This window comes from Monodelphis domestica, chromosome 1 (genome assembly GCF_027887165.1).
Source record: "Monodelphis domestica isolate mMonDom1 chromosome 1, mMonDom1.pri, whole genome shotgun sequence".
Taxonomy (NCBI): domain Eukaryota; kingdom Metazoa; phylum Chordata; class Mammalia; order Didelphimorphia; family Didelphidae; genus Monodelphis; species Monodelphis domestica.
The window spans coordinates 674,667,759-674,688,558 of record NC_077227.1 but is presented as its reverse complement, the minus strand read 5'-3'; the positions used below and the strand labels follow the sequence as shown (position 1 = coordinate 674,688,558).

At 34.5% G+C, this 20,800-nt stretch overlaps 1 protein-coding gene across 1 annotated transcript in view; it reads left to right on the top strand.

Annotated features, from left to right (window-relative positions):
• The window catches only part of DYNLRB2 (dynein light chain roadblock-type 2), a 28,466-nt gene extending 17,850 nt beyond the window's left edge, over window positions 1-10,616 (top strand). Inside the window, exon 4 of the mRNA XM_007477037.3 lies at window positions 10,324-10,616. Coding sequence (XP_007477099.1) covers window positions 10,324-10,367 — 44 coding nt within the window. The 3' untranslated portion in view covers window positions 10,368-10,616. The remainder of the gene's footprint in view (window positions 1-10,323) is intronic.
• Window positions 10,617-20,800: the final 10,184 nt, after the last annotated feature.

Genomic DNA, 20,800 nt, shown 5'->3' with positions numbered 1-20,800 from the left:
CAACCCCCCTTCTAGACATTTTTGTTCTTTCCTTTTAAGTTCAAAAGATCTTTGTGTTTGGTGTAGGAAACAGAAGCAGAGAGATTTAAACCTTTTCTATATCATCAATTGTTACTATATTTGATTCTTGCTAACAGCAATATTTTTTCTTTTCTGACTCTTGGCTTTTTGACAATTAACTCTTTTTTCAGACTTTAATATTATTTTACTTTCACCAATTACATATAAAAATAATTTTTAATATTCATTTAAAAATAAAAGTTGCAAATTCTCTTTCTCCTACCTCTTCCCTGTTCCTCAGATGCCAAGCAATTTGATTTATGTTATACATGTGCAATCATACAAAACATATTTCTATATTAGTCATGTTGTGAAGCAAAACAGAAAAAACCCAAAATAATGAAAAATCATATCTTCAATCTGGATTCAGATTTTATCAGTTTTTTTTTTCTGGAGGTGGATATCATTTTTCATCATGAGTGATTTGTAACTGTCTCAGAGCATTGTATTACAGAGAAGTCATTCATGGTTAATCATCATACAATATATTTGTTACTATATACAATGTTCTCCTGGTTCTGTTCAATTTGCATCAGTTCATTTAGGTCTTTTAAGGTTTTTCTTAGCTTTCCTCATCAACCTCAGCTCATTCTGTGCTTAGTTCTTCCAACACTGTGTACCATGTTTTTGTATTCATCCTCTATTATTTGGCTTTGTTTCTATCTTTTGCATGTGACTTTTAAAAATCCAAGTTCATTGATGAGTTTTCCTTAAGTCCACATGGTATCTTTAGATATTTTCCCCTCCTCATTAGAATTCTTTTTCTTGTGGCTTCAGAATTTTATTCTTCCGTCCTTTTCCCTCCCTTTTGAACTGAAATTCCTTGTAGAATTTTTGTCCATGAGATCCTACCTGGCTTCTTCATGAACATTTTAGAATCTGCTATCCCCAAATCTAGTGTGTACATCAGGTTATATCCATATATCTCCTTCTCTATAGTAAATTATAAAATGAATTGGTCATTTATCCCTAAAGTTTTTATCATTTGTACTCTGGCAACCAAATTCCTCTTTATTTTGAAAATCATATCCAAAATAGCAATTCTCCTTATTGATTTTCCTAGAAAAAATATACATTAATATAAATCAAGGAGCTGTTTTGGTTTTGTCAAAGTTGGAGTTCTAGTGTAAATCTGGATAATTCTGATCTATTTCTGAACTCCTTATCTTATCATTTCTTTCTGTTTATATGGTCCATATTGTATTCTAAAGACAATATCAATTCTGTTCATATACAACATGTTTTCTTCTTCTAGTTCTTGGATTTATTGACAGAAGTAGGTCTTCTATATACCTAATGCCATTCCTTTTACTCTTCCTTTTTACCTGGCTGTTCTTTTGAATAAGTTATTCATCCCAGAACCACTTTCTACTAGAGTGTTATCCCAAGGAGTCTTTTAGATGAATAAATTTGTCTTCTTGTGTTGAGATTTCCAGTTCAACTTATTTGTTTTTATATATTTTATATTTCATATATTTCTATTTAGAGACATTCAGGACTTTGTGTTCCCATTCTTGGAGTTTGTTTACTATGGATTTCTGGGAGTCTTTTGTTCTTCTTTCTATATTCCCTTACTATCTCCGGTATGGGGGAATATACCTAGCTTGGGAAATATACCTAGATGATTTTCTCCTTCCCTCTTCCTTTTCAGTTTAAATTCCTTTTGCTTAGATATATAAGACCCTAGGCAAATTCATTCTTACAAGCTTACATAGATAGACTATTTCTGGCCAAGAGTTCATCATTCCTATATTTTAAGCTGTGGCCCAGAAATCTAAAGTCTGTTCTCACACATCATCTTAATAAAAATAACTAAGTGGCACAGTAAATATAGAAAGCAGTTGACCTTAGTTCAAATTCCATCTCAGACCCTTAGCTATGTGGGCATATGAGTTTCCTTATATGTAAAATGAAGATAATAATAGTACCTAACTCTCAGAGTTATTGTTAGGATAAAATGAAATAATATTTGTTCATTGCTTTGCAAACCTTAGAGTGTTGTATAAAAGGTAATTTTTTTTCTAAAACCTTTACTTTGTACTGTACTTTACTTGTACAATACTTTGTATTGATTCTAAGGCAGAAGAGTTGTAAGGGCTAGGCAATGGGGGTTAAGTGACTTGCCCTGGGTCACACAACTAGGAAGTGTTTGAGGTCAAATTTGAATCCAGGACCTCCCATCTATGGGCCTGACTCTGAGTCATCCACTGAGTCACCCAGCTGCCCCCAATATTATTGTTAATCATCTGTTTACCAAATCTATCATTCTTTTCTGGATTCTTTACTTTTAATTGGGAGTAGTGAGGAAAATATCATGTATACCCCTAAACTCTTTAGCAGTGCTTTTTAAATTTCTTCTGAAGTTTCATTTGTATTCATATGTATCACAGAGAAGAACTAATGGACATCTAGTTTTATAAATCTCAGGAGGCTCTATCATATTCTAAATACCATATATGTCCTAGGAAGATAGCACCCTGCTCTAATATATCAAATTGACAAATAGCTACCTCAATACACTTCATTGTAAAGTTACCTAATATCATTGCTTATCTCTTCTTCTAACTGACTTCCTATATCATCATCTTTGGAAAATAAGCTGCTCCTATCTTCCAGGATGATCCAACTCTTGTTGCCACAGGAAAAAAAAACATATCTCTAATTTCACTTTCAGTGTTCAGTGGTTCTTCTCTTATAACAATTTTCTACCTTCCAGCCTCCTGATACATGGCCACACTTCTCCTCTGATTGCACCCATTAAAATATTTCCTTATGGCTAACAAAAATGCAAGGGGTAACTTGCCCTGTTTTTGGCTTGAGGGCACATAGCTTTACTAACTAAAAAGATGCCAATGGAAGTGTACTATTGTCCATATAACTTTTTTTTTAAAGGCACTGAACAATGGATTTTTTTTGAATTTTTTATTTTCCTTTTATTCATTCCTGGTTCACTGAAGCATATGCCTATAAAAAAGAGCACCTTTGTGAACTAGCAGTTAATTTGCTTTCATTGGTAATAATCTGGACATCATCACAGGTAGTTTAACAAATAGTTCAGGGCTTGGAGTCAGGGAACCTGATTATAAAAACTATCTCAAGCATTTATTATTTCTGTGATTCTGGCCAAGTCATTTATCCACTCTCAGTCTCAGTGTCTTCTTCTGTAAAAACTGAATAATAGCTCCAACCTCACAGAGTTTTTGTAAGAATCAAATAAGACATCTAAATTAATTTGTAAACCTTAAAGTATCATTTTGTTGTCATTGTTTATTTGAAATAGTAGAATTTAATTAATTTTATAAAAAAGATCATAGGATCAAATAGGAAATATACCATGAGTCTATATGATTTAATGCTATATGCTTCATTAGCAAATATACTCGAGAACTTTTATGCAGTATAGGTCCCTTCATGAGATGCTTTCAAAGTTCCCCTTGACAGCCCTAGTTGAATACAATAGCATTATCCCACTTATATGATGAGACTGTTGAAGCACAGAGATGCTGGGATTGGTCCAGAATCACGTAATCACAGCTGGCAGGACAGAATAGAAATCAGAAAGCAGGACAGAACACAAATCAGAGCACCATGAAATGTGGAACAAGAAGATTGCTGCATGAACCTGGCCTGTCCAGTTTGTAGATGTGGACACTGTAGCTTTTAACTTCTGGCCATTCCATGTCTTTCATCTGACTGTATTACTGCCACACAAAAGGAAGTACATAGGAGTGAAACACAGTCACATGTGAGTATGTGTGTGCATAAGACATTTTATGAGTACAGTGTGTATAGGTAGGAAAGAAGTCATTCCTAGTTTATTAGAATTTACAGCAAATGAAATGAACATGAATGACTGTGTTGCAATAATGGCTTTTTTGCATGATTTTCTGTGGACTGAATTAACATCTCCATGCTAATGATTATCAAATTTACCTTTCTAATCCTCACTTCTGACCTCTGATCACTCATATCCAAGTGCCTTTGACATCTCAAACTACATATTCAAATTAAGATGTTCATCTTAAACTCAATAGCCCAAAATATGGAACTCATTATTTTCCTCTATGCCTTCCCCTTCTACCTTTCCTGTTACTGTAGAGCAGAACACCATCCTGCTTGTCCCTCAGTCTCACAACCAATGAGTAATCCTGGTTACTCATTCTCTCTCACACCATATTCACTTTTGCAACATTTCTCAAATATACCCCTTTCCCTCATTTGACTGCTCTAGCTTGAGTGCAGGCCTTCATCACTTCATTGCTGCACTATCTCAATAGCCGCTGGTGGGTCCACCTCCCACAAATTTCTTCCAAATCTAATCTGTCTTACATTTAGCCATGAAAGTTATTTTCCTTAAAGTGCATTTCTGATCATGTCATACTCCCTCCCCTTCTGGAATATCTCCACTGGCACCTATTGCCTCCAGGAGCAAATATGGAATACTCTATTTGGCATATTTGGCATTCAGAGTCCTTCTTAACTTAGCCCCCTCCTACCTCTCCAATCTTCATACACATCACTCTTCAGTCCAATGATCCTGACCTCCCAACTGTTGCAAAACATGCCATTCAATCTCTTGGCACTGAGCATTTTCTCTGGTGGTTCCCCATGCCTAGAATGCTCTCCGTCTACTCTAATTATAGACCTCCCTATCTTCCTTTTATTCCCTACTAATATCCCACCTTTTACATGAATATTTCCTCAACCCTTCTTTACTGTAGTGCCTTCCCTTGGTTAATTATTTCTCTTTTTTCTTTATAGCTTTCTTTCTATGTATTTGTTTGCATGTTATCTCCCCTATTAGATTGTAAGCTGATTGTAGGGCAAGAATTCTTTTGCTTCCTTTTTGTATTCCCAGTACCTGGAATAGTGCCTAGAATATATGTTAATTGATTGATTGATCTCTCATACAAAGTTTTCCTATAAATTCATTTAGGTTTTAATGATTACAAACATTTTTATCTGCTTCTGCTTTTATACTTCCTTTTATTGAGATGTATTTACCTTCCTTATCTCTTTTAATCAAATCTATTTTTACTTTAGCCTTGACTGAGATCATTATTGCCATTCTTGCCTTCTTTGTCTCAGTTGCAGCCCAGTAGATTCTACTCCAGCCTCTTACCTTTACCCTGTTCATATCTATCTGCCACCTGTGTTTCTTGTAGACAACATACAGTAGGAGTCTGGTTCTTAATCCATTCTGCTATCTGCTTCCATTATATGGGTGAGTTCATCTCATTCATATTCACAGTTATGACCACTACCTGTCTACCCCCCTCCATTTTGACTTTATCCTTTCATCCTAACCTTTCTCCTTTCCATCTTACCCTCTCCTCCAGTATTTCAATTTAATCAGTCTCTCCCCTTCCCCCTCCCTTATATTACTCTCCTTGCTACCACCTCTCTTCTGATTTCCCTTTTACTATAAGGCCTTTTGAAGGCCCCCTCAACCTCTCCCTCCCTCGTATTACTCTACTCCGACCACTCCATTTCTTATTACTCTTCTACTTCTCTATAGGACAAGAGACAATTCTGTACCCCCAATGGATCTGACTGTTCTTCCCTCTCTGAGCAAATCCCAAAGAGAATAAGGTTTAAGCATTACCTGTCTCGAACTTCTTCCCTTCCATTGTATTGGTCTTCCCTCCCCAATCCTGCCATACTACTTTATGTTTTTCCCATTTCTTTTAGTATTATCCTTTTTTACACCTTGTTTTTTGTATTTTTGACATATCATCCTAAACAGCTTACCACTGTACCCTATATACTTCTAGCTAGTATGATAATGATAACAATTTTAAGAAATACAGGTATCATATTTCCATAGAAACACATGCCATTTGACCTTATTGAAACTCTTAAATTTTTTCTTATTTACCTTTTTTTTTTGAGATTTTACCAAGTCGTTTAATTTTACTGAATTGAGGCTAAGGTTTAGGACAAGGAAATCACAGACTCTCAGTTCATTGTACTCAGTATCTACTGATTTGCCTGGTTTCAACTTCACAGAACAAGAAGACCCTTCCAGGATCTTATTTACCTTTTTAATGTTTCTGTTTAACTCTGTATTTGAGCATCAAATTTTCTTTTTAGGTCTAGAGGAATGCTTGGAAATCGTCTACTTTATTAAATGACCATACTTTCCTCTGAAAGAATATAGTCAGTTTTGCTGGCTGGTTGATTTTTGCTTGTATACCCAGTTCCCTTGCTTCCAGAATATCATATTATATGCCTTCCAGTCCTTCAGTGTGGATGCTGCCAGATCTTTTGTAATCCTATTGGTGCTCCATGATATCTGAATTGTCTCTTTCTAGAAGCTTGAAGTATCTTCTCCTTGTCCTGGGAGTTCTTGAGCTTGGCTATGACATTCCTGGGAGTTGTCACTTGGGGATTTAATGCCAGAAGTGATCTGTGGATTCTCTCAGTCTCTAGTTTACCCTCATGTTCAAGAATTCCAGGACACTTTTCTTAGATAATTTCCTGAGGTATGATGTCTCAGCTTTTTTTTTTTTGGTCATGATTTTCGAGTAGTCCAGTAATTCTTAAATTGTCTCCTGAATCTCTTCTCCAGGCCAGTTGTTTTCTCATTGAGGTGTCTCATATTATCTTCAATTTTTTTCATTCTTTCAATTTTGTTTTAATATGTCTTGGTGTCTCATTAGGTTATTAGTTTCTAATTGCCCAATTCTAATTTTTAAAGTCTTAATTTCTTACACAACATTTTGATTCTAATTTTCCTTTTAGTCCATTCTTCCTTTCAAGTCATCCTTCTCTTCTCCTGATTTTTTTGCATCATTTTCCATCAGGTCAGTTCTGGATTTCAATGCCTGTGCCTCTGTTTCCAGATGACCTATTTTGCTTCTCAGGCTACTATTTTCCTTTTTCCATTTTTCTTCAACCTGTTTTATTTTATTTTTAAATTCCTTTTTTGAGCTCCTCCATAGCCTGCATCCAATTCCCTGGTTCTTTTGAAATTTTGCTTGATGTTTTGTGAATCTCATCCTCCTTTATTGGTATTGCTCACTGGTCCTTATTCCCACAGAAGATTTTAATTGTGTTAAATTTATTGTTGGAGTCAACATATTATTGGTGGTCACCAGGGATTTAAATTCTAAATCCCAACTTGAATTAATAAAATAAATGGAATTTATGGTAGTTGATTTACAATAGAGGGAAGATATTAAGGAAGAGAGAAAGTGGGGAGAGAGAGAGAGAGAGAGAGAGAGAGAGAGAGAGAGAGAGAGAGAGAGAGAGAGAGAGAGAGAGAGAGAGAGAGAGAGAGAGAGAGAGAGAGAGAAAGGGGTGGATAAAGTGAGGTGGGGGAGAGAGAGCTCCAGCTTTCTCTGAACCAGTTAGAAATTCTAAGGTGCCAGTCAGGGGAAAAGAGTCCCAAGATGATGAGCCTTTCTCAGAGGTTCACACCTTGGAAAGGCAAGGAAACTAAGTCAGCCTATACACTTACCATGGTGACCATCTAAAAGGAAAACAGTCTGAGATCTCCTGCATGAGCTCCTCCAGGGGTCCAATTCCACAGCCAAGTGTCTTCACTCCAAGTCTGAGTGTCTGTCTTCCAGTCTTTCAAGTGTCTGTCTTCCAGTCCAACTCCGATGGTCTTCACTACAAGTCCAAGTGTGACTGTCTATCTTCAGTCCAGCTTCCAGTGATTGATCTCTATCAATCTATTCTTGTGTGATTATTTCCTCTATTTAAAGATCTTTTTTCTCTAGTGTCACGTCCCCTAAATTTTACATCTACCAATCACAGCAGGCGCTCCTCTTCAGGACTGCCCACTCAATATATGAAATGGGTGTTCACGTCTTTTTTAGTTAGTTAACACCTTTTGTAGTTAACACCTTTTTTGGATAGTTAACACCTTTTTGTATTCAAAATGGGTAGATCTACTTTAGATACTGAGTTAATACTTTGGGGATTAAAATCTAAAAATAGACAGGGGATTGCAATTTAATCTTCAAAATAAAGGAAGAACTAAGTACCTTCATTGTTACAATCATGAGATTACCAAATCCAATCTTCACAATTGAGGCTTTTTTCCCTCTTGTTTACTCATTTTATTTACTTTATTCCCCCTGCCCTATAAACTATAGGTTCATTATATATAAGACTATATTGTCTTGACCCTCTGTTGATTTAATAAACCAGAGTGTTTGAGCTATTATACCCAGAGTTCTCTTTTCTCAATCCTCTTCTGTTAATACTGGATTCAGCCAGTTGAACTGACCTACTGAGCTAGCCTGCCCTGGGGCAATTTTTTTTACTCTAGCCAGCAGGCAGGGCAAGAGTATCAAGACAGGTGGCTCCCTCCAAGTTCCTCCCTGCCATCCTTTATAAAAGCCCTGGGCCATGTGTGGTGAGTCAGAGGTGAACCCCTGGAGCTCCAGGCTCTGCCTGGGGCTCACACAATCAGCTGGGTCTTATTGCAGGGCTCATAACTGGGTGGGGGAGGGTGTCTCTCCCTTTTCCTATGAAAATACACACTATGCCTACCTTTCAAGTTGTTTTCAGTAGGAGGATCTCATGACTTCTTGGGTTTGGATTTCTGTTTACTTTGAAGCACAATATAAATATTGGTTTGGAAGGATTACTGGAGAGTTTTGGGCTTTAGGTGCTCCAGCTCTGAGCCATCTTGGCTCCACCCCCTGATTCTGCTTTTATAATACTTATAATAGTTTTATAATATAATAATAACTATAATAATTATGTAATAGCAATAAGCAAAATAAAACAAAATAATTCTTTTAAGGTAAGAGAGTAATACTATTTTATAATAATAGCACTATTTGTAGTTCACACACATAACAGGTTTACAAAAATATATTCAAACTAAGCTATGTTATGAATTAACTTGTGATAATTATTTCAATAGCATCCTATAAAAGACACATAGTTTTTTGTTACATGTTTTAACATTTTTATTCACTTCATTTAGTTTGGTTTGAGAGGATTCTCAGAGTGGTTTCAGCTTTTGCTGCTACTCAGCTCTCATCTTGGTTCTATCCCCGCTTCATTTAATTATGGAAAATGATAAACCTTTATGTTCGAGATCTTAGAGAAATGGAAGAAAATGTAAAATTATCAAATAATGTCTATTTAAGCATTTTATAACAGAAACAGCACTGGGTTGGTTCTCTTCCTAACTCTTCCCTGTCACCAGTGATGATGATGATGATGGTGATGATGATGATAGCAATAGCAACAACAATTAGCATCGTCCCAGGGAGGCTCAGTGACTTCTCCAAGCCCAGGATCTATCTTGACTACTATTTCCTCACTGTCTACTACATCATCTGCTCTTGGAATCATTTAACTCCATATGGGCCTTGTTTCTCTATCTATGATAGAAATGTGTTGACTATCTGAGGTATCTTAAAGCCCTAACATTTCATTTCATCTTGATGAGTTTAGGAAGTCTTCAATGAATCTTTCTTTTGGTTCAGCAGAATTAATTTTCCTTAGTTGCATTATATTGTGAGAAATGATGTTAACAAATTTCAAGTGTATATCTCTCACATTTTAAGTTAACTTAGTACACAGAACTTCAAAGGCTAATGAAATATATCAGATCAGGAGAAAGCTCAAATGAGATGAGCACTAAAGGGGAGGGGGGGTTCTTAAAGCATTTCCAGCAGAGCAAAGCCCTATGAATGTGAAGTGCCCATCAAAGACCATAGCTGGCACTATTATATTGCTGGATAATACCTTAGAGATCTTCTGTTATAATCCCCTCATTTACAGAAAAGGAAACATTTGGCTGGTAAGATGGCAATTTGCAGAACTAGAACCAGAACCTAGATCTCCTCATTCCTTTCTTGATTAAAGGTTTTCAGTTCATTTACTTAAAGAATATTGGGTCATGGGAACATATTTCCATTCTCATAATGGGTATCCTTTTGACTGAATTTAACATATACCTCAGAAGTACATTTATTTGTAAAGCCAAGGATAGATGGATACATATATATATGCATATAAATTAAGGTTATTTCTATACAATGCTTAAAATTCAAATAATAAGTAAATGTGTATTGATTTAAATTACCATAATCCTGATTTCATTTAAATACATTTTGTATACTATTAGAAGTTAAGCTGAGGTTTTCCAACATTTTGTTCAGTTGTTTCCTTTAAAGATAGGTAGGTTGTTAAAGTTGCAGTGATCCAGGAAAAATCCAAATCAGCATAAATAGTCTCTGGTAATTAATATTGTTTTCATGATTAACTAAAATTTATCTTTTTTTTTTGCAGATAAAGAATATCTTCTGATTGTCATTCAGAACCCAACTGAATAAACCTGAGATAGTAAATTTAAAAATAATGAACTTACACTGCTTTTAACAAATTCCTTTTTCATAAAATGTATTTCCTTCTTTATTGATATTTAGTACACTTTGCTGTTTTTATATTAAATCTATTTCTACTTATTCCATTTATATTCTTTTGATTATACTTTAAAGTGTTCATTACCAATATAATGCACTCATCAGATATCTGGTATGTCTTTTCATAAATGTAACACAATAAAATTAATATATAGAACATGTTTTTCAAATTCTTTTCTTCTACTAAAGGATAATACATTTCTAGGAAGTAATCATTCTTACAATATAGTTATTTGGACTTTTTAAAAACAATTTCCAAATAAAGTAGATTCTAGGTTGAAATGTCACATTTTAGAAGCCTTCCCTAAAGAATAAAATCCAAATGGCTATGGATTTCCACAGTAGACTCCATCCCACATATATACTTCTTGCTTTTCCCACTATAGAAGCCCCCTCTCAACTACATTCAGACCTATCTGCTATCCTGAAAACACTGGGATTATTCCTAAATTTTAAGATAACCTAAATAACCTTTCTCAAAATCCTACCTACCCTTCAGCATGCATTTCAAGTCCCGTTAACTTCCTCAGTGCCTCTACTAAGCTTTTTAGTCAGCATGAACTCTCCTCTGAGTTCCTCTTGCCTAAAAGATTCTTTTTGAATTTGACATTTGCTGCCTCATTATGATTTCATTTAAACTGATGCCTAACTGTGTTTGCCTCTCCAAAGAGATTTCAAGATCCTTAGGGGCAATCATGCTATCTCCTCTTTTTTTCTTTACATTTAACACAATATTGAACACCTAGAAACATCCAGTAAATATTGAATTGAGTGGACATTAAGTAGAATCATGGAATTCCTATTATGTTTCACTCTTAATTTTCCAATCTGTGCTTATATGTGGAAAAGTAGAGATTGATATTTATATAACTTTAAAGTTTCCAAAGTACTTTTGCACTTCACAAAAACTTTCTTAAGATCGATACTGTAGGGATTATCCTCATGATATGAGGAATATGAGGAAACTGAGGACTAGAAAACTAAAATGATTTCCAGATGTGCACACAGTTTCAGAGAAAGAGTTTGAACCAGTATTCTGATGGTGTTGATCACACCCACATCTTCATATCTCTTACCAGAATCTAGATCTAAAACATCACCCTCTTCTACCTTTTAACTTAGTCCCAAAATAAAACTGCCACTTTAAAAACCTACTTCTTTTTGCTTGGGCAATGAAATCAACTCATATCTTAAAGGCTGCTCAAAGGAAAATTAAAATCTCCCTTGTACCTTAATGAAATCAAGAAATGGACAGATTTTATGTTTAGCATGTGGTTCAAGCTTAGTCTTTTCCACCTTCAGACATCACCATTTAGCTAGGGCATTTCTGCCTCTTCAGCCACAACAGACTTTTGTGAAATGCTCTGCTTAAAATCTTAAGCATATTGTGTTAAAAGTATTTTCTTCATCTCTGTCTAGTTACCTTTTCAAAAAAGGAAAATGAGGTTTCTTTGACCTCCTTGGTAAAGCTATGCTGACTTATACTAACTATTGCTTCCTTTTCTAAGTATTCAGAAACCCTTTAATAACATTTTGCCAGAAATAAATGTCAAATTCACTGATTTACTTTTTTGTACTATCCCTCTTTACTTCTATGAAAATCAGCATAGGATTATCTTCCAGTCCTAGAAAACCTTAGCAATCACTTCTGACAATTCTTTCAGTGTTTTATCAATAAGAATTGATCAAGGTAATGCATTCTTTATCAACAGGGGCTGGATATTCACTTAAGATACTAGTGAAGGGTTGGGGAGGCTCTTGCTCAGTTAGGGCTTGGATTTGGTATTTTCTGAAGTCCCTTTCAAATCTCTAATAATATGATTCAATAACATTCAACACTTTCCCACTCTCAAAATAAGCAAGAATTTAGTTTGCATCATAATCCTTTGGTCGGACCACTGATTGAGAGTTCATGATCATTTATGAATAATGACTTTTGTGCATTCCAATAGTGCTGACCACACCTACATACAGCTCCACTAGCCATGAATTCAAGAGCTACCCAGGACTGTTTTACCTACTAAGATATAACATTCACAACAGAAAGAACAATAATGGTTAATAATAAATTGATAGCCAAGATAAAATAGCAAAAGAATACTTGGGTGTCATTGTAGAATTCAAGTCACTTAGCCTAGATTAACTACATTTTCAGAACTAGTAGATCATCCCAACCTACTGCAGATAGCATTTGAAAGACTGTGGAAAACAAGCACCATAGGACTAGAAAGATGCAAATATCTCAATTTTCTACAAAAGGATGAGAATGGAATATGCAGACCATTGGCCAGTCAATTTGATCTTAATTCTTGGTAAGTTGCTGCAAAGATAGTCAAAAGAGAATCAATATTAAGAAAAGGAAGTTTTGATCAGAAACAAAAGTATAACTATCAATAATAGGTCATGCCAAGTGCAAACTTTATTTCTTTTCCTTGCTAGGCTTTGGAATTATTATATAATTCATCTCGTATTTTTAACAAAGCACACCACAAGGTATTCCATGCTCTTTCTGTAGAAAATATTGGGAGATGTGGGCTAAACAATATTCATTTAGATCAATTTAGAAATGATTGAATGATAACTAAAAACTAATATTCAGAAAAAGAAGTGGCCCTTCTCTTCTCCATATAGGTATTTGGTATTCAGGACAAGGTGTGGTAATATGTGACTTGGGGACATCTGCCAAATCTATAGATCTTCATATTCATGTGGGATGCCTTTTATGCCCTAAGGTAACCAAGAAATGATATCAATATTATTAGAGACCACCAGAACCTCTCTCAAGGAAGAACAATCAAGTCCTGGGGACAGTGTTGCTGCCTTTCAGGGAAAAACTAAGCTGACCCATAGGGTAGGTAGGAGGAATCATGATTGAAAATAGGTCTATCCCAAATAGCAATATGAAAAGTAATAGCTGAGTTCAGCTTCCTAGCAGAGATGAAAAGGGCTCCAGATGAAGCAATGAGTCAATAAAAATGAAAAAAAAAAAAGTAACACGGTTGAGTTCAATCCAGTCTAGGGTTGAACAAGAAGAAAAGCAGACAAGACTGAACCAACATGCTCTCAGCTCTAGCTTGCCAGTTGCTAAATAAGGAACAAAATTAATTTCCATTTTTTTCCTGAAGTAAATGGGGTGTTCAAATGAATCTCAAATTTGCCCATATCTAGTTTCAATATTTGGTTAATTTTAAAACTCAGTAACTGAGGCATTTGTACTTGATAAAAGTATCAGTACAGTGAATCTTCTTAATCATATTAATTGGGCAGTTGAGTGATGTGGGGAACTCTTCCTATATTCAACAAGAAGGAAAAAAGTCAAGGAAAGTAGTATTGAGTCATCAGGAGATTGAGGCAAAGAATCTTCCATCTCTGATCCTAGCTTCTTTTCCTTGGCCAAAATGGAAGAAATGGACAACAAGAGAGCAGTTATTATCTTAAATTCATGGTAAACTTAAAACTATAATAGAAGTTCATGTTTACATATAAAATCTTTTTTGTATATTAAATATTCATGTTTATTACATTTTCTAAAATTCATAACAGAAAAGGAAATTTATATTAAAAGGCATAATGAATCCTTATTAAATCTGTAGATGACACAAAGCTTAGGAGAGATAGTAAATATATTGGATACCTAAAAACCCAAAAGGATATTAATGTTAGAATAGGGATTGTCAAACTATGATCCAAGGACCAAATCTGACTCCTTGCCTGGCTTTTTACAGTCAGTGAGCTAGTTTTAAATTATTCTTAGTTCTCAAGACCACAGGTTGTAGTTTTTCAGCCCCTGGGTTAGAACGTTATATATTAAGTGTAATAAGATGAAGTTTGATCATTGTAAAATGCATTATCTTATCCTTGTGTAGGAAATTTTTGTCTTCTAACGAGAAATAAGCCCTGTTACCTCTTTTAAGGGAAAATGCCTCTTCAAATGAGTTATAGAATCAATAAACCCAAGGTATAAAATAGTTATGAACAATTAGTAGCATCCTGAATTGAATAAAGTAAAGGCTTAACAATTTATTTAATCAGATTTGGAAAAGGTGAAATGCTTTGAGCCCCTGGTGAAATGATATGATTCTACACAGGGATTGTCCTAGAACTGGTTGAAGAGAATCATTGATTTACAGTAGGGCTTGACAGTTTTGAATATAGCATCTCAAAAGCAGGTCAATCTGGTAATGGAACAGTTCCATCCAAGTCCTTAGGAGGAAAGTCTTTGCCACCAACACAGACCCTCTTTGCCAGAAGAACATCTTGTAACCTTTGAAAGACCAGAAGATTGGACTTCCCATCATTACAGCGAGAATATCCCTTGAATAGCACTGTTGATGGCAATATCTTCACCAAGAAGTGAGGACACAAACAACTCAAAGGAAAGATTTTTGGAACCTAGTGAAGAATATCTCCCATAGGAACTTAGGAGGACTCCAGGAAGGAAGAAAAGGGCTTCCATATGGTCAGTTATTACAAGTTAACTTTTTTGCCACAAACAAGCTGTCTTGACCTCAAGATCATTTTCTCTTGGACTCTATGTAGTTGTGGGTAAGTTTGTCCAAGAATTTTGAAGAGAGGAGTTTTTTTTTTCTTTACTTTTTGCAATTTAGCGTTTCAGCCATGTCTATCTCTTCATGCCTCCATTTGAGTTTTCCTTGGCAAAGATTTGTGATTTGTCATATTTTTTTCTTCAGATTATTTTATAGATGAAGAAACTGAGGCAAAGAGTGTTTTAAAAGGTGACTTATCCAGGATCACACAGGTAATCAGTATGTGAGGTAGACCAGATTTGAACTCAGAAAGTTCTTAACTCCCAACCGAACATTCTTATCTACTATGCCATTTAACCACCTTCCTTGTTATATTTTTTCATTAAAAATCCTTTTGTAAAAGCTAATTGATGTTAATAGATATTAATCAGGTAACTTGTAAAATCATGGAAACTCATTATATCAGGTCTCAGAAATAATATTATTGGAAAATCTCTCAACTCCTCAGGGCTATCCTCAGAGAACCCCAAACATATTAGGTCATAATCTGCCAGTTGAGAACCAAGTAGCCAGTGTAAGTGGCAGGTGAAAAGTAGCTCCAGAGAAGGTTCTAGAAATTGATTTCCCAAGTACAAGATTGAAGAGATATGGCTAAACCAAATTTTGTTTGAAAAAGATCTGGAGATTTTATTGTAAGTTCAGTTTGGGTTAATCACGTGATAATAACTCCCATAAAGTTAATGCAACCTTGGGCTTTCCAGTTTCCAAGAAGGAAGCCAAACCACGCCTGTAGTTTTTTGTTTGGTTCTGGGCACCAAATTTTAAGAAGGACATTAATAAATTGGAGAGCCTGAGGGGAGCATCCAGAATAGGAAATGGGAGGGATGAGCTAAAAGCTAGGTCTAAATATCTCTGAGTTGATGGTTAAATTTTCAGAATGAGCATTTATACCTCAGAAATCAGCAAATGCTACAAGTAAGGGTTTGATCTATTGTTGATTTTCATAATTATGAAAATGTTGAAGAAAATGTCAATAATGTAATTATTATGTATGTAATTACAATGCAATTTTAAATTTTAAGGTGCGTTAAAGTAAGTTTTGCTGTTGTGGTGGTTGATTGAGATTCAGTTGTTATACATTTAACAACACATCACTGGTGAAAGTTTCAAGTTCATCTTTTGCAAGAATTAGTTGAAAGAGCTGAGGTTGTCATAGGTTAAAAAGGAGAATTCCCCAGAGGTAGAAGGAAGAGGCAGGGAGTGGGGTTTGTAATGGTGGTGGTAAATTATTATCTTGAAAAATGAGTGACATGGGAGGGGGATTAGACCTGTTCTTTTGGGCCCTGAGGAAGAATTAGGGTTGGTGGGTGGAAGTTACAAGGGAGTTTGGTGGAAGAAAGAACATCCCAACATGAAGGCTATCCTGAAATAGGATGAGTTTCCTCAACAAGTGTTGTTTTCCCCATCTCAAGAGGGTTTTCAGCAAAGGCTGGATGACCCTTTTCATGTGTGTTGTAGTAACAATTTTAAAAAATTATTATTTTGGGTTGTATTAGTGGGCCTCTGAGATCCCTTACAATTCTGAAATCCTATAAAATTCTCTGTTTTGGACAATGAGACTTCTCAATTATGATTCTCAAATATGATAAGGGCAGCCTCACCAGTGGAATGAACACATTGTAGCATTTTGTTAGGATTTCATATTTTTCTAGCTAAAATTTGTAGAGAAAGAGCTATGAACACAGAACTCTGTAGAAAGGGATGGGCAGTATGTGTGGAGACATACGTCAGTAATTCTAGCTCCCTGGGCAGATAACGTTGATGGGTCTAAAATTCTAGTGCCATCCCAACCAAACACAAAGATGTAAGTTCTACCAACAATTGTTTAGTTGTTTTTGGTTAGTTGTTTTTCAGTCATGTCTGACTCTTTGTGACCTCATTTAGGTTTTCTTGGCAGAGATAATGGAGTGATTTTCCATTTCTTTCTCCAGCTCATTTTACACATGGGGAAACTGAGGCAAATAGCATTAAGTGACTTGCTCAGAGTAACACAGCTAATAAGTGTCTGAGGTCAGATTTGAATTCAGGAAAATGAGTCTTCCTTACCTAAAACCTGGCATTCTATCCACTGCACCACCTCGCTGTCCCAAAACCCTCCTCATACCCACCATGAATCTCTCTATTGACTTTAAGATCACTCATAACAGTAATTCTTCAGAGACTATGAATAACATTCTGAAGTTTGCAGTCATGCTTCATCCCCAGGAGAACATCTGTCTTTTAAAGATGGATTTCAGTTTTGAGAAACATTTTGAGATTGATAAAAGATACTTTATGAGTTTTTTTTTTAAAGTAAGCTTAGTTATTAATTTTAAATAAGTTTTTACATCAAAGTCACATTTCTGGAAATACCAATTCCCATACACCCCTAATTGAAGCTTCTTTAGGAAAACAATAAAAATCAAACAAAAACCCTTGAAAGAACATTTTGCCCCTAGTAGTTTCTAAATGCTTTATAGTGAAGAGAATGGAACGTTTCCTCTGTCAGCTGGGATAATTTATTTTAAATTTATTTATTATTTATTTATTTATTATTAGATTTACTTATTTATTTAATTTATTTTTCCATGAATCTGACCAGCTTCTCTTCTAAATTTTTTATAGTAAGATCTTTTATATTAAGGTCAAATGTCCATTTTTTCATTATTTTTGGAATATGTAATAAGACATCAGTCCAAGCCCAATTTCTGCCAGTCTGATTTCTAGTTTTCCCAACAGTTTTTTGGTCTTTTTAGCCAGAGATTTATTTCTTAAATAATTCATGTTTTTGGTCTATCAAACACTTAGCTATTGTGTTTCATTATTTCTAATTCTCTTTTGTATGGTCTGCTTCATTGATCTATCTATTTTTTGATCGATACAAAATAATTCTCATGAGGGCTACTTTATAATATATTTTGATGTCTAGGAGTAGTATTCTCTACTCATTCCTCCTTTTCCCCCTATAATTCCCCAGATATTCTAAAAATGAATTTTGTAATCAATTTATCAAGGTCTACAAAATATACCTTAAATAGTTTGATTAATAGCATTAAATTATAAATTAATTTGAGTAACATTATCACTTCTACTATATTGGCATGACAGCTTCTTAGACTATCCTTATATTTTATTTTTAAGAAATTTTTAAATTAAATTTTTAAATTAAAATTTTTTCTATTTGTAATTTCAATAGAATTTGTAATCCTATTGAAATCTTTGATATTAAATTTATCAGTGTTAGATTTTTACTTTTCCCTTATTTTGTCACTAACATTGTTTATGTCTGAATCGGGCTTTTTTGCTCCTTTTCTTCTTTAAAGTCAGTACTTTTTTTAAAAATATATTTTTGTTCAATATACATTAAGACAACCTTATTCCTACAAGCTCCCTTCTCTTCACCCTCCACTTCCCCCTTCCAATAGTAACACCTTTTTATAATTAGGCTATGTATAGAGCTTATTGTAACATGTGTTGTCAGTTATTAATCTAATCTGAATTTCTTCCAGATCACTTTCTGATTTTTCTAGAAGTTTTTGTCAGACAGTGAGCCTTAATCCAAATAGTTTCTGTGCTTGGGTTTAATGAACATTATATTAAGAACGTGATCTAGTTTTGAATCTTGTTTACCTAATCAATTCAACTCATCAACTATGTTTTAATTAACATCAAATTAGTTTTTAGAATTACTGTTTTTTTTTACCCTTACCTTCCGTCTTGGAATCAATAATGTGTATTGGCTCCAAGGCATAAGAGTGGTAAGGGCTAGGCAATGGGGGTTAAGTGACTTGCCCAGGGTCACACAGCTGGGAAGTGTCTGAGGACAGATTTGAACCTAGGACCTCCCATCTCTATGCCTGGCTCTCAATCCACTGAGCAACCCAACTGCCCCCAGAATTACTGCTTTTTAGTACAATTTGTGACCTGATACAGCTAAAAGCTACCCATTCCTCCCCACACATATTATTTCTCTTGAAATTTTGGCCTTTGCTCCTCCAGATGCATTTTAGTATTTTCTCTAGTTCTAGAAAGTAATCTTTCATGTCTGCTCAGTGGAGCACTAAATCTCTAAATCAACTTACATAATATTTTCATTTTTATTATATTTCTGTGGCCCAATTATAAGCAATTAATTCCTCACCAATCATTTATTGTTTTTGTTAACAACATGGTATATATTATATTTATAGTTTTCTTAATCTTGAGCTATCTGCTCTTTCCTGTATGAATTCAATTTGGTCAAATTATATAATCTTTAAATTTGTAGCTGCAATATTTTTAAATACCTAATTCGATAGCTTTGAATTAATATTCATTAGATATTCATCTATAGCTCTCTTTGACTTCATTCTCTTTGATTTAAATTTAAATTTCAAGACTAATTATCTCACAATAAAAGTTTAGTGGAATGCCATTTTCCCTTGTGATTGCAAACAATTTATAATCATTTTGGAGCTAATTTTACTTTGGAATTTTGATAATCTTATAAATCCATGTGATCCTGTTTTCCCCCATTTTGGGAGAGCATTTATTGTTTGATCAATAACTTTCCCCTACAAATGGATTGTCTTAATTCTCTATTTATTGTGGACAATCTTGGAGTTTTTTTTTATTTTGTAAACATTCACCCTTTTCATTTCACTACCATTTTGTTATCACATAATTAAGCAAAATAGTTTCTAGTAACTTTCTTTTCATGTTATGACTCTTTTCATTTTGATTTGGGCAATTTCATTTTCTTCTCACCTTTGTTTATCAGATTAATTAATGGTTTGTGAATTTATTAGGTTCCTTCCTCCAAAAAAGCTCTTGGCTTTGTTCATGTCAATATTATTTTCATTTAAAATTTTACCTCTTCTTTGATTTTTAGAATGTCTATTTTTGTGTTTAGTTTTTTTTTTTTTTAATTCATGGATTTTCTAGATTTTTTAAGGAGTATTCTTACTTTACTGAACTATCTTTTCTCTTTTTTTTTCTAATGGAAATATTTAGATATCTACATTTTCCTCTGAAGATTATTTTGGCTGAATCTTAAAAATTTGGGTTTAATGACTCATTGTTGACATTTTTTAATTTCTCTTTTAATCATCTTCTGTGACTGATTTCTTTTGTTTGTAACTCTTTCCTCTCCAGTTGTACTGTTTTAGAGACAGATAGGGAGTGTAAAGGTTAGAGTGCTGAGCCTAGAGTAAAGAAGACCTAATTTCAAATCCAGCCTCACAATGATTAGTTATGTGACCCAAGGTGAGTCACCTAGTCTCAATCTGCTTCAGTGTTATCAACTGCAAAAAGGGGGAGAGGTACTAAAGGTGCCCACGTCCTGAGTCCTGAGTTATGAGGATCAAACAAGATAATCTTCTTATGGTATTTAGCATAGGGTTTGTGCTATATAGTATGTGCTTAATAAATACTTGTTTCTGTCCTTATCGGCCTACCATATTATCCTGAATTCATGTTAAATTTAATTGTTTTTTTTACACCAAACCCTGTGTTTCTATTTCTGTGAGCATGTGTGTCTACGTGTGTTTAATCCTCATTTTCTGATTAAAATAAGAAAGTCATGAATATACCAGCTCCGGATAGATAAGTGGTCAAATAGTATGAACAAATCGATTTCAAAAGAAGAATACAAACAATTGTTGATATTATACAAAAGGATGTTCCAAATCACAAATAACAAGAGAAATATAATTCAATACCCTGAGTTCCTGCTTCACACCCAGGAAAGATGGCAAAAGGAAGAAATAGTCAATTTTGAAAGAAATTGTGAAAGGTGGTCACCCACTGCAGTGTAATGGAGTTGTGAATTGGTTCAAC